At 39.3% G+C, this 12770-nt stretch overlaps 1 protein-coding gene across 3 annotated transcripts in view; it reads left to right on the forward strand.

Annotated features, from left to right (window-relative positions):
• Nucleotides 1-12770, forward strand: part of EXOC6B (exocyst complex component 6B) — a 590843-nt gene that overhangs the window by 430927 nt on the left and 147146 nt on the right. For all 3 annotated transcript variants that reach the window (XM_078056409.1, XM_078056408.1, XM_078056410.1), the window contains one exon: nucleotides 10146-10219. In XM_078056409.1, the coding sequence (XP_077912535.1) occupies nucleotides 10146-10219 (74 nt within the window). The remainder of the gene's footprint in view (nucleotides 1-10145; nucleotides 10220-12770) is intronic.

Genomic DNA, 12770 nt, shown 5'->3' on the forward strand with positions numbered 1-12770 from the left:
CATAAACCTAGGTATGGTCAAAAGAATCTCATTGTGAATAGCAACTCCTATTGCTCAGGAGCTTTCAAGGGTATTTGAAACTCTATTCCAGGAGCAGGGACAAAGACCAGATATATTCTTTTTTTAAAAGATTTTATTTATTTATTTGACAGAGAGATAGCGAGAGAGGGAACACAAGCAGGGGGAGTGGGAGAGGGAGAAGCAGGCTTCCCGCCGAGCAGGGAGCCCGATGCAGGGCTCGATCCCAGGATGCTGGGATCATGACCTGAGCTGAAGGCAAACGCTTAACCGACTGAGCCACCCAGGCACCCCAGATATATTCTTTATTATATCACAGACCTCAAGAATATATTTGATTTAGTCCTACAGCTTTAAGTAAGCAAAATATTATTACCTTCATTTTACAGCAGAGATATCTGGTACTAAAAACTTATATAGTTGGCCCAAGGTCACATAAGCAAATTTTAGAAAGGACTAGAATCTCACTTACCTTAGCTAATGATATATCTATCTTTTGTGGACATCAGCTTACATTATGAGACTTAGTTTTCCTAGCAAATTGTGAGAACATCCATGAAATATATACCAAAGAAATACTAACTACTCTCAGTTTGAAAAGAATTATATTGACTTAAAAAAAAAAATCTACCTTTTTTAACTTTGGAAACTTCCCATGTGGAACCTACCTTAGTCATTTCTCTGACTTCCAGCGTTTTTCATAGTGTGGTATGATATATACCTTAGTCATTTCTCTGACTTCCAGCATTTTTCATAGTGTGGTATGATATATCTCCACCCTGTTCCGAGTCCTGATAGTGAGTCTTGATACTTTTCCTTTTAGCAAATCAGTATTTATTTTATATTGCACCTTATAAAACATTTTGCAGTTATAGATCAGGATTGTTATTGTCATCAATGGCTGGGGAAACTGAAGCAATGAGCTTTGTCCAGAAACTTACATCCTCATCAACTATCATCATTTGAAAAAGCTGACACCCTACTGCATTTTCCAAAAATGATTTGAGACCACCTTCAACAGGATAAATTGAAAAAATAAATAAGTTAGGTACCATACCCTCCAATTATCTGCAGTTTTGCTTCCTGTGGTTTCAGTTATCCAAGATCAACTGTGATCTGGAAGTAGATGATCCTCTTGAGGTATCATCAGAAAGTCAGGAGGAGACTAACACTGCATCACAATGCCCATGTCACTTGTCTCCTTTATCTCATCATTTCTCCCATCATCACAAGAAGGATGAGTATAGTACGATAAGATATTTTGAGAGAGAGAGACCACATTCACATAACTTTTATTATGGTATATTGTAATTGTTCTGTTTTATTATTGTTTTTAATCTCCTACTGTGCCTAATTTATAAATTAACATAGGTATGTATGTATAGGAAAAAACATAGTATATATGGGGTTCAGTACTCATCCACTGGGTAAGTTGGTACATATCCCCCCCACAGATAAGGGAAGACAACTGTGTAAGAAAGAGAAAATGGGTTGAAGAGAAGAAAGATAAGAATACAAGTATCAGGATTAATAGAGAGGTGATATAAAAATGTGTTGACGGGCAAGGTGAAGAATATACAAAATATATAACTCTCTGAGGACAACATACTTTTATAGTATGAGCTGAGTAGAAGCCATTGTGTAGCATCATGGACATTTGCTTCAATCCTTATTTCATAGCCAATGTGAAAAATAGAATTCATACTGCTATGAATAGGAATGTTCATTCTCTGTCATTTCAAAGTCTGAAGTCATTCTTGGCACAATTAATTTTTTTTAAAGATTTGTTTATTTTTGAGAGAGAGAGAACGTGAGCTGGGGATGGGGCAGAGGGAGAGGGAGAGAGAGAGCCCCAAGCAGACACCCCACTGAGCCAGAGCCCAGCACGGGACTGGATTCCACCACTCTGAGATCATGACCTGAGCCAAAACTAAGAGTTGGACACTTAACCAACTGAGCCATCCAGGAGCCCCTTGGCACAATTAATTTTAATTTACGTTCATTACAGTCGACATCCTCTAAAGCTGTGCTGTCCAATGCTATAGCTACCAGCCTTAAGCAGCCGTTTGAACATTTGAAATGTAGCTAGTTAGAAATGAGATGTGCTGTAAATGTAAAATACATACTGAATTTTGAAAAAAACTGAATACTTTTTTAAGTATTCACGACTCTGAGATCAAGAGTCACATGCTCTACTGACTGAGGCAGCCAGGCACCCCAAACATGAATAATTTTTAAAATATTAGTTTCATGTTTTGAGATTTTATTTATTGGAGAGAGAGAGAGAGAGGGAGAACACAGAGGGAGAGTGAGAGGATGAAGCAGATTCCCTGCTGAACTTGGAGCCCTACACAGGGCTCGATCTCAGGCCCCTGAGATCATGACCTGAGCCAAAGGCCAACGCTTAACCGACTGAGCCACCCAGGTGCCCCTAAAATATTAGTTTCATGTTAGAATTGAAATATTTTGTATATATTGGGTCAAACAAGATATATTATTAATTTTAAAATTAATTATTTTGTTTCTGTTTTTAATGTGTCTACTAGAAATTCTAAAAATTCTAAAATTACACATGGGGCTTGCATTTCTATTTGGACAGTTTTTAGAAAATTGATTTTCACTGTTATGTTAAATGACCTGCAGAATCCTTCTCAAAATCCTTCTGTAAAATTTCAGATAGCCACAGCTTTGTGTATATGTTCATGCAGCAGAATCATCAGTGCTGAACAAACACATGGATAAAATTAAGTCCTTAAAAGCATAGTAAAAACGTCAAGGATATAAAGTTACTACTTCAGAGCACTAGTCTTTCTCATCTCTCAGGAAGCCCACCTCTCTCATGGCAGGTCCTCCACTTTCCAGAGATTATACACAGAAGCACTGCTGATTGCTAATTGGGAGAAGCTTCTCTTCACCATAATTTTAAAAGATATATTATGAAATTGGCCCTTATTTTGCAAAATTGTGAAGCATTCAGGAACTTCAGAGGAAAATTATGACTTTATACGGATCTGTATGTTTTTATGATTTTATTATTCCTAACTAAGTAAGAAGGATATTTAAAATGCATATAAAGGAACATGTAAAGTGAATATTTGTTTCTAGACCTTCCAGGTGGGACATGCATATTGAAATAATAGAAGGACAGACTCAGAAGTATCAGATTCTAACTAGGTCACTGACTTAACCTTTTGGGCCTTAATTTTCTCATCCGTCGAAGTCCTCAGTAGTTTACAAATACTTCCTTCAGCTTTAGGATTATAGATTGTAGACTTGATTCCTAGGTCATCTTTTGCTCTGCTTTTGGCTGTTATTTTTCTGTGGAATATTAAGGTAAAGTCCACTGCCGTGTGGCATGACATTGTTCTGCCACTCATTACGGTCTTGACTTTCCTCAACCCTTCTTCCTCTGCAAAGAACCACACAATACAGGAGTTACTCTGTTTAATTTAGTGATGGCAGCTAAGGATTCTTATCCATCATGTAAAGTATTATTTCTTCAGACAGAGAATAGCACTTTATTTCCATAAACGCACCCAGTGCCCCCTGGACTCCATGAAATGGTAGGAACTTATATCATTGCTGTCTTTTCAATCTTGAACAGAATTATTTTCTAGTTTGCTTTCCTAGATTCAGCTAACCAATTTCATTAAACTGTGTACAGATTCTTCTTATATGTTAAATGAGAAGTAGAAATCAGCTTCTCTGCTTTTCTAGGTTTATTCCTCATGAAACAGCTTTCCTGTCCAGGTGAACGTGTGCTGTCACCGACAGCAGTCCTGAAAGTGCCGGGACCCTCCTTTCCTCTTGGCGGTCCCCTCTGGGGACAGCCAGGTGGAGCTTGATCGGCCTGTTTACTTAGCAGCAGCGCGGAAGTTCCTGCTTGCTGGGGGCCATTTCTTCGCTTATGGGAGATTAAGCTTTCTTAATTAAAAAGCCACATCTCTCTGTCCTCGCTTTCCGTGGTCTTCCAGAGCAAAAGGAGCTTGGAGAATTGAACTTAGACCATTAAATGTTAATAGTAATTTGTAAATCTGTTTGGAGTACCGGTTTGGCATCTGCAATCAGATTTTAGTGTCATCACTTTTCATCAGGTTTCTCTCCCAGGACTTTGAGAATCTGTTCGAGTTAGCCTGTGCTCTCCTCTGCCCTTCTTGGGGTGGGAGGTGCAGTGAGTTACGTACTTACGGTGTGTAAAAGCAGAGAATAACGTGCAGCCCAGAGTCCTCCCCTGGCTAAATAAAGCTGTCTGGTTTTTATGATCGCATGTCCGTGTGAGCACACTTAGACACATAGAATCGGTGGCATCTGCAAGGTGTTTTTCCCTCCCACTCCCCTTTTCCTGTCCCTGGATATCTGTCTTGTTCGTTCGTACTTCCTTATGTGCTGGCCGACCTTTCTCTGACCAGCAGGGCCCTGAGTGGATTCCCTGTGGAGTCTATCAACTCCTCTCTGTAATTAGCTTGGTGGAGCCACTGTGAAGTGATGCAAGAAGGGGTTAGCTTCCCCAGAGCCACGCTTCGAAGTCTGGCACACCCTTTACCTGTGGCTCTAGGGAGCCAGATACCAGGAAACCATTATGTTAATACAGCAACAGCGGCTCTTATTTTTTTCAATCCCACAAAACCCACGTGTGACCTGACATGATCCTAAGGTATAAACAAGTAGCCAACATACTTTGGGCTCCTGGGTACTGAGTTTTCTATCTCACTTGGTTTGCCAGAACCAAACCTCGAATCCCTTCTGTGAGAGCCGGTGATGCTATCTTGTCCATTCGCTGACCTGGACGTTCGCTGGCAGCAAAAGTAAAGGACGGTATCCAGGGACCTCTGGTTACAATTTTGCCCACTGTCTTTTCAACTTCCTCTTATTTAAACCAATTGTGGTTTTCTCCAACAGTTGCTATTTTACCTATTTGTCAGATATCATACTAGTTTGCTTTTCTGAAATAAATTTTACCTTGTTGCTCTTCTTCTTTTGAAAATTGTTCTTGTTCCATGGATAATTTGCATTAAATAGATTTGTCATTTTGTGACCCTTAAAAGCATGATTGTTCTCCTTGAGTCAGCTCAGAAGAACTAGTTTTATTTTCTGTTTCTCACAACTTGCTTTTGATAAACTCCCAGATGTCCTATCTAGATATACAGATTATAAACTAAGACAGTCATTTTGACTTCTCAAAGCCCCTTCTAATCTGACTATCATTTTATTCTAATTAGGGTTCTGTGGTGTTTATAATTTTTTTTCTTCAGCCAAATGCGAATGTACCAGATAATTTTAAAATTAAAGTTTATTTAATTTTTTTGCCTTCCCCCCGATAGTGTTACTTAATTATAAGGTCAGCCTTCAAGAAGTCTAGAAAGCATTTTGAAATTAATGGAATCCCTTCTTTTTCTCTTTTGGTAATTTTATGTCATTATAATATGAACATTATTAGGAATGTAAACCTACTGGATAGTTTTGAGAAATTAATATTGTTTTTAAAAATGATTGCCAAATCTCATAGACTTAAGTGTACATAAGAATGTGAAAAAATGTTGAATATTTGGTAAGTAAAATACTTTTTTTGTGTAATTTTCTTTCCCCACTTGTACCTTCACTTAACAATATACCTTCTTTTCTGTAACTTTTACACCTCCTTTTATTTATTTTTTTAATGAAAAGATTTCCTTCATAAACTTCAATGAGTTGGCAGTTTCCTCATTAAAAGATTTTTCACATTTGCAAATTGGTTCTTGGAGTTAAGCCCTGATATCAGCTTCGACTCCGAGAGTCCCTACCGTGATAATACAAGGGCAGGAAATTGCTGCTGGGCAGAGCAGAGCCCTCTGGAAAATGTGTCAGTGGTAGTCAGGAGCTCTGCTAATCTGAACCAAGTTTTGAAGAGGAAGCTTTCTTGCCAGCCTCACTGGAACCTTGACTCAGTCCCCAAGTGACACATGCTGGTCGAAAGTCCGGGTTTGGGTCTGTGTGAAATAGAGCAAGCACCTTCTAGTCTTGCGATGTTTTGGCTACTCTACAGAACTTCAGGCTTTGGAAACACTGGTGTTGGAAACACTTAGAGACTGAAAACCTGCTATAGATCTTGGAATCTAGAGACAAGTCCAGAAAGGGACTGTCCATTGTGCCCCATATGTACATTGGTTCCACTTAGTCACGATTGCATACTTGTACCCCTTTTATGATTTCAAAAGGAGGAAGGTTTCCATTTGTGATGCTGAAGAGAGGCTTCTTGTGTGTACATGTGATCAATTTATATAGGCATCAGCCTATTACATAGACTGGGGCTTTTTGCCCCCCTCCAGTGTGTAGTTTTTCTTCTCTTTCTGTCAAGCAACCTCTGGGAATTTGTGTGTGCAGACCAATCCCAGTTGCCTGTAATGCTAAATCTTGAACAAGTTATTCTCTCTCGTCACTAGATAAAGTATGACTAAATCAGCACCACTAAGTAATTTTGGTGTGTGTGTGTGTGTGTGTGTTCTGTTTCCTTTTCTTTGATTATGAAAGTGGTCGGTACTCATTTTAAAAGTTTATAAAATATAAAGAAAAATAAAACCCTCTTGTAATCTTTCTGTCTGTAACAGCCTCAGTTAACATTATGAAATGAACACTTACTGTCATGTTTTCAATGCATATTATATTTTATATGGTTGGAATCAGACTATATGCAAATGTTCACTTATTTAAAATATTCACACTTCCTTATGCTATTAGCATTTTTTGTATATCTAAAGAATTAACTCTAGGAGAATAGCCATGTTTTTAAAGGTATATTGAGTCAGAAAATTAGAGGAGATCGATTTTATGCATTTATTGCAATTCTTAAGTAACACCAATAAAAATTACTGTGCTGTGGCTAACATACTGTTAATTAGTCACATCAGCTTCCTGTAAGTGAAAGACTTAAATATTTGCCTATAAATAAATTTGCAGTGCCAACTCCCTAACTCATCACTGAACGGTAGCTGAATTAATTCTGATGTTTTGTCCTAGATATATAACGGCGTTTCTTTAACTTTTGTTTGGTCACCAGCCCTCTGAGAATTCAGTGAAAGCTATGAACCTTCTTCCCAGAGAACTGTATATTCACACAAAAAACTAATTGTAATGATAATCAATTATGATATGCCAGGCACTTTGCCAACTGCTTTATATGTGTTATTTCATTTAATCCTCATAGTAGCACTATAAGGAATGCACTGTTTTCTTCATTTTTGAGAAAAAGCCATTGAAGCTTTAAGGAGATTAAGTAATTTGCCCATGCCCACAGACCCAGTATCTTGGGCTCAAACTCTGATATTATGACCTCAAAACCCATCCCCTCAATCACTGTGCACCTAATTTTAAGGAGCTCATAAATTCCTAAAGCCTGCTTATTGATACTCATGTTAAGGACGCATTACCTATTACAATCCACAGATTTTCATTGGCAGTGAAGAGTATATGTGACTAACGAATCTTGCTGTTTTTGTAATTTATTTAATTAACAAATGAGTATTTGTTGAACATCTGTTATTTTAAATACTTGTTAGGTTCAGCAATATGGTCCTTATCCTTAAGGAGTTTACTTATCTACATGAGAAGACAAGAATTATATACACAGAACAATGAGAAAAAATACAAACATGAAGTTGAATATACAGTAATTAGACATTTCCATAAACTATATGTGAAATCAATCTCTTTACTTGGCCATACCTTGATGCAATTGTCACTCTTTGATTCCCTTTGATTTATAAAAGGAGAATCAAACCTAAAAGGCCACTGTGTCCTCTGGGAACCTGGAAGATTCAGTGTGTCATAAAAATGAGGCCTATAAAGGGAGACTCTGAGAACTAAATATGTATCACGTCTGGATTCCTGCGTGGTTTCGGCAGTGTCATCCCTTAACCCCAGGGAGCATGTTCAAGAAGGAGATGTGAGAATGGGTAGCCAGCTCTCAAGAATTCAAACCACATACCACAGGTTAATTCTGTTGAGTTGGACATGTGTAGGTATGCAGAACACCCTGATAGTTGCTACTTTTGACTCAAGAAAGGTTCCTAGTGACAGAGAGGATTGCGTACTTCAAATGATGCAACATAGCCTCAACTCACGCAGGAGCAATAGGGGAAAGCTACTGACCTTGGATGAAACCAGCAGGCACGAGAAACTTATTTAAGCTGACCACTGACAATCAAGGCTGTCAAAAAGAGCGGCTGTGGCTATAATCAAAGAACCGCTTTCTGTAAGAGCAGAGTATGGGAAAATTGTACATCTGACTTGAACAGCCGCTGTCTACAAGGTTAGCACACATAATGGCTATTGCAAAATAGGAAGGATGGAGTAGTCAGGCTTTTTATTAACATGGCCCTCATCAAGTATTTGTACGGTTGTAGGATTTTACTCTTTTAAAACTTGAGTCATTTGGGCTGTAATATGATAGAATTAATTTACAAATGGCACTTGAATTTTCTTTTCAATGCAAATAGAAACCTAGTGCTGCTAATCATGCTAAATGTAGTTTATCTCCTTCCACTTACAAGAGTCGTTTTTATTGAAATGTCTAAAATAAGAATATTTTGTGTACAGTTGTAGAATACATCTGTGCTATGTATTAGTTTAATAAATTGTATTAAATTTCATTTCACATGTTGTTTCCATAATCCCTCCAACTTAACTTGTTAGCATTATTTTTTTTTAAGTGGGACAAGGGTGTTATGAAAACCTATTATGTCTAAGAAGCCCCAGATGGAAAATATTTTTAAAAAACAGGTATTCCTATAATTGTTCACAAATATCATTTAAATATATCCAGCTACTGGATGTTGCAAATAATTTTCCAGGCATTTATGCAAATATCTTGATGGATTTTTATTTAATTTCAAAAGAAAAGTATGATACTGAATCTGTATAGTTTCTTAAATTCATTCCTGGAGAAAAACATAATTGAAAGGAAAACATTCCTTTTCATATTTGCTTTGAGCCAATACTTGAGTTGTTTTTGAGGTGAATAGTAGATTGATGTTAAATGTCCATCACACTTTGGCTTTACGGAGAGAATTCAAGACATAGTAACTGTCCAACTCTTGAATTTTTTCTCTCTCTGCATGGTGTGTGTGTGTGTGTGTGTGTGTGTGCGTGCGTGTGCGCGCGTGTGTGTGTAGGGAGCTTAAACAAGACCTTTTGATTTCATAATAAGCCGGGCTTAGGGACGATAAAACTTGACATTCTTAACTGTTACTAGTGTTTGTCCCTGTAGCCCTGTGCAGTTATCTTCTTGTTAACGATGTAGAAGTCAGAGTCATAAACTGAGCATGTACCCAAGGCACTACTGTAGATTACAAATAGCATTCATGTGGTCTCTTTGACCTAAGACTAAATTGGGGTAGCGGGAAGAGAAAAAAGAATTTTCAAGAATGGAAAAGAAGTAGAAGTCAAGGACAAAGAATACACTAGTAGGATGGACATGTGCAAATGTTCCCTAAGCTTTTGCAGTGAGATTTATTTAGATGGGCCTTTTCAAATCTGCAAATACTCCTTTGCTCAAGAGCCAGGCAGTGGATCGGGACAGCTTCTGCTGGGTGTGTGTGTGTGTGTGTGTGTGTGTGTGTGTGTTGGCAATAATGCAGTCATGAGATAATACAAATAATCAGTGAGGGAATAATTAATGATGTGGCAGGGAATATTTTTTGATAAATGCTTGGGGAATGAGGTGACAGGCGTGAAATTAGAAAATTCCTTCAGCGATCTAAAATATAAATAGCTTTCGGAACTGAAAAGAGTTTCACAGCTGAAGATTTTATTGTGTTGAGAGGAAAACTTTTTTCTCTCCCCCACTCCCTCCTCCTTTGCAAGTTGTTTGTCCATTCACAAAACAAATACTCTGAAGCCCAGCGCGGCTCATGGGAATAAATTTCAGGTCGAATTAGTACAGTTTCCTTGCTGTCAGGATGCTGGAATTAATGGTGTTTTGATGACACGAATTTTGAAGGGCAAACAAAGAAGCTGAAGGGAGAGAGACATGACTCCTTAGAAGCTTGGTCCTCCTCTCCCCCAGCCTCTCTTGTCTTCCCTGTCATCCGTCTGCCAATCTCCCTGTCCATGGTTAGTTAAAGGCGCTTTTTATCCTCTTTTCTTTCCCACAGAGTTTGCCAGATCCGGCCCGGTGCCTGGGTTCCAGGAGGACACGCTGCAGTTGGCCTTCATCGACTTGAGACAAGTAAGTCTTTGTGTTTTTGTTTTTTGTTTTTCTTTTAAGATGTGTGACTGAAGACCATCAGGTCTTAAGGAAAAGGGGAGGGGAGGGGGATTGGCGTTGGCGATTCACACTGGAGACCTAAGGGTTTTTCCCCTGTGTTTGAGGCCACCTCTTTTATTTAGCTATCTGGGATCCTTAGCTATGGTGGAGTTAAAGGTTTTGTGAGTGGAAGGGAAGGCAGGAGGTGGGAGGAGGGACCCAGAGAGTAGAGGGACTCAAGTGACCCTCAAGTGATGTGACCCATTGTGCTACAGTTGGCTTCTGCAGACACAGCAGAAAGACAACTCGGCAGACCAATGCTGAGCAGGTGCACTGGTGCAGAGACTGCCTGCCCGGAGGACTTTGGTTTGCAGCTAGAATGAGGGTGGCAGTATTTAAGAAAAATGAAATATTTTACATTCTGGAGTGTTGGTTTGGCTTGTTGACTTTTTTCTGTTGCCTTATGTCTTCCCATCCCCTCCTTTGTAGAATGTGGTCAGCCATGAGTGACTAAGTGGTGGTTTTAGAAGGTGATTAGCAAAGGCCCCGACCGGTCATGCTTACCTGACGGGCAACCCTCTTAAAGTAATGTTGATGAAAGCCGGTACTCGGGCATACCCGAGTTTCGCAAGCCCATCGGATAGAAAGAATCGTTCTGGAGGGCTGTTGCTTGCAGATTGAAATGGGTAGGTTGGTAGGCCTTGGTGGTTTGGGTGGAGAGGAACAGGATGGGCGGGGGCCGAAAGAGGGAGAGAGTTAACTGGGCTCTGTCATCTCTTCACTCTGAAGATGGATGGGGTTGGATAGAAAGTGTGAATGAAGTAAGAATCAATGACTGATGCTTCTCTCCTATTAAAACAATCTTTTTTTTTTTTGTCTGTTTTAAAAAGGGGGCTGGCTTTGTTTCTCCTGCCATAATGATGCAGTGCCTCTTGTTTTCAGAGCTGACATAGTTTGCATTCTGAAAACTTTTAGATGCCCAGAGTATTTCTTAAAGCTATAGGACCCCTTGTATTGGTAGTCTTCTTACCACTGTGACTCGATTCATGCCGGAACAGCTTTTAACCCATAATGGATGGCCTGCGCTACCCCTGAATCCTTGTGGATGGGTGGTGTAATCTGTCATCTGATGACAATTCTGGAAAGCCCTGTTAAGCAGAAAACAGAAAATTGTGTCTCTATAGACCCGCCAAAGTTTGAGGATTCAGGCCGCGTCCCAGAAACGTGTGTCAACTTAATATTTGGGGGCCAAGGTGGGGGTTCTCTTACACATAAAGGCTTTCCCAGCATGGTCACAAATGGAGCTGGGTATCTCTTTCCACACTTAAGACCTTCCACCTGTGGATTCAGCAACTCAACAGAGACAGTCAGGTTTTAACCCCTTGGCAGATGTGAGGCTGAAAGATTGGGATTTTTGCTTTAGGGTTTTATGGAGTGTTATCTGTTGGACTTTTCTCCCCTGTTTCTTCTCAGAAACTTCTGAGCCAATTGGCTTTTCTTGGAAAGCAGACACTGAATTTCACTGGAGAGACATATCCAAGGAAAAATTTTTCCTTTCTCGCTATTCATGAGAAGAAAGCGTGGTCATTCTCACTAGTTTGTGGTTTTGGTCCCTATGGAAAGCAACTAGTGTTCGCAGAAAATGTTAACTAAGGGAGTAAGTTAGAAGCACAGCCAAAATAAGGTGGATCTGAGCCGGGGATGAATGCTCAAATACTTGTGAGCTCTCAGTGAGGACTGTAGTTTATGTGTAAGTTCCTATTTGCCATTGCATTTCTGTTCTGAGTTCCCTTTATGATATTTTAGCAGGAGAAACCAAAACTCCAAAATTTTACTCGTAAGAAGAGTATGCCTCTTCCTATTGAATCTATCACCTAATTTCTAGTTATGGCTGTCTCTGTTAAAACAGCTTAAACTTTTCTAACCTAGATCATTTGAAAAACTTCTCCAGTTCTCAGGCTGAGGCTCATTAGCAGCAGGCCTCAGGTAGGTTGAATCATTGTGAGAAAAATGATCCCTCCACATCCCATGCTGCAAATATTAATCTCTTTGCAGTCCATCTTAGTCGTTCTCATAACTTATTTTAAATGAGCATCCTTTTAGAAGGAGACTTCTGAACTGTAGAGATGTTCAAACCATAAGGAAAGAACCTTGGAGTATGTCCCCAGAGGAGATATCTTGACCTCGAATGAAGCACGATTAAGTGTCCTTGAGTATATTGTCCTTTTGCATGTTCCCTTCAGAATCCTATAATAGAATTACAGAATTTTGGGGTTGGGGGCCAATTTTAATAATCATGCAGTATAACCTTTGGCTTGATACTTGAAACCCTACACAGCACCCCAGACTGTGAGAACTCACCGCCCCAAAGCAGCAAGGTCTGCCTTAGGACAATCTGATTATTAGAAAGATATTTCTTAAGTTGACTAAAATCTGTCTCACTTAATTCTGACCCTTTGATTCTTTATGTTTTTATTCATGCATCACAATCTGGGGGATAGGCTTCCTCTCCTGATTTATTGAGCATCCTCTG

Source organism: Halichoerus grypus, chromosome 10, assembly GCF_964656455.1.
Source record: "Halichoerus grypus chromosome 10, mHalGry1.hap1.1, whole genome shotgun sequence".
NCBI lineage: Eukaryota > Metazoa > Chordata > Mammalia > Carnivora > Phocidae > Halichoerus > Halichoerus grypus.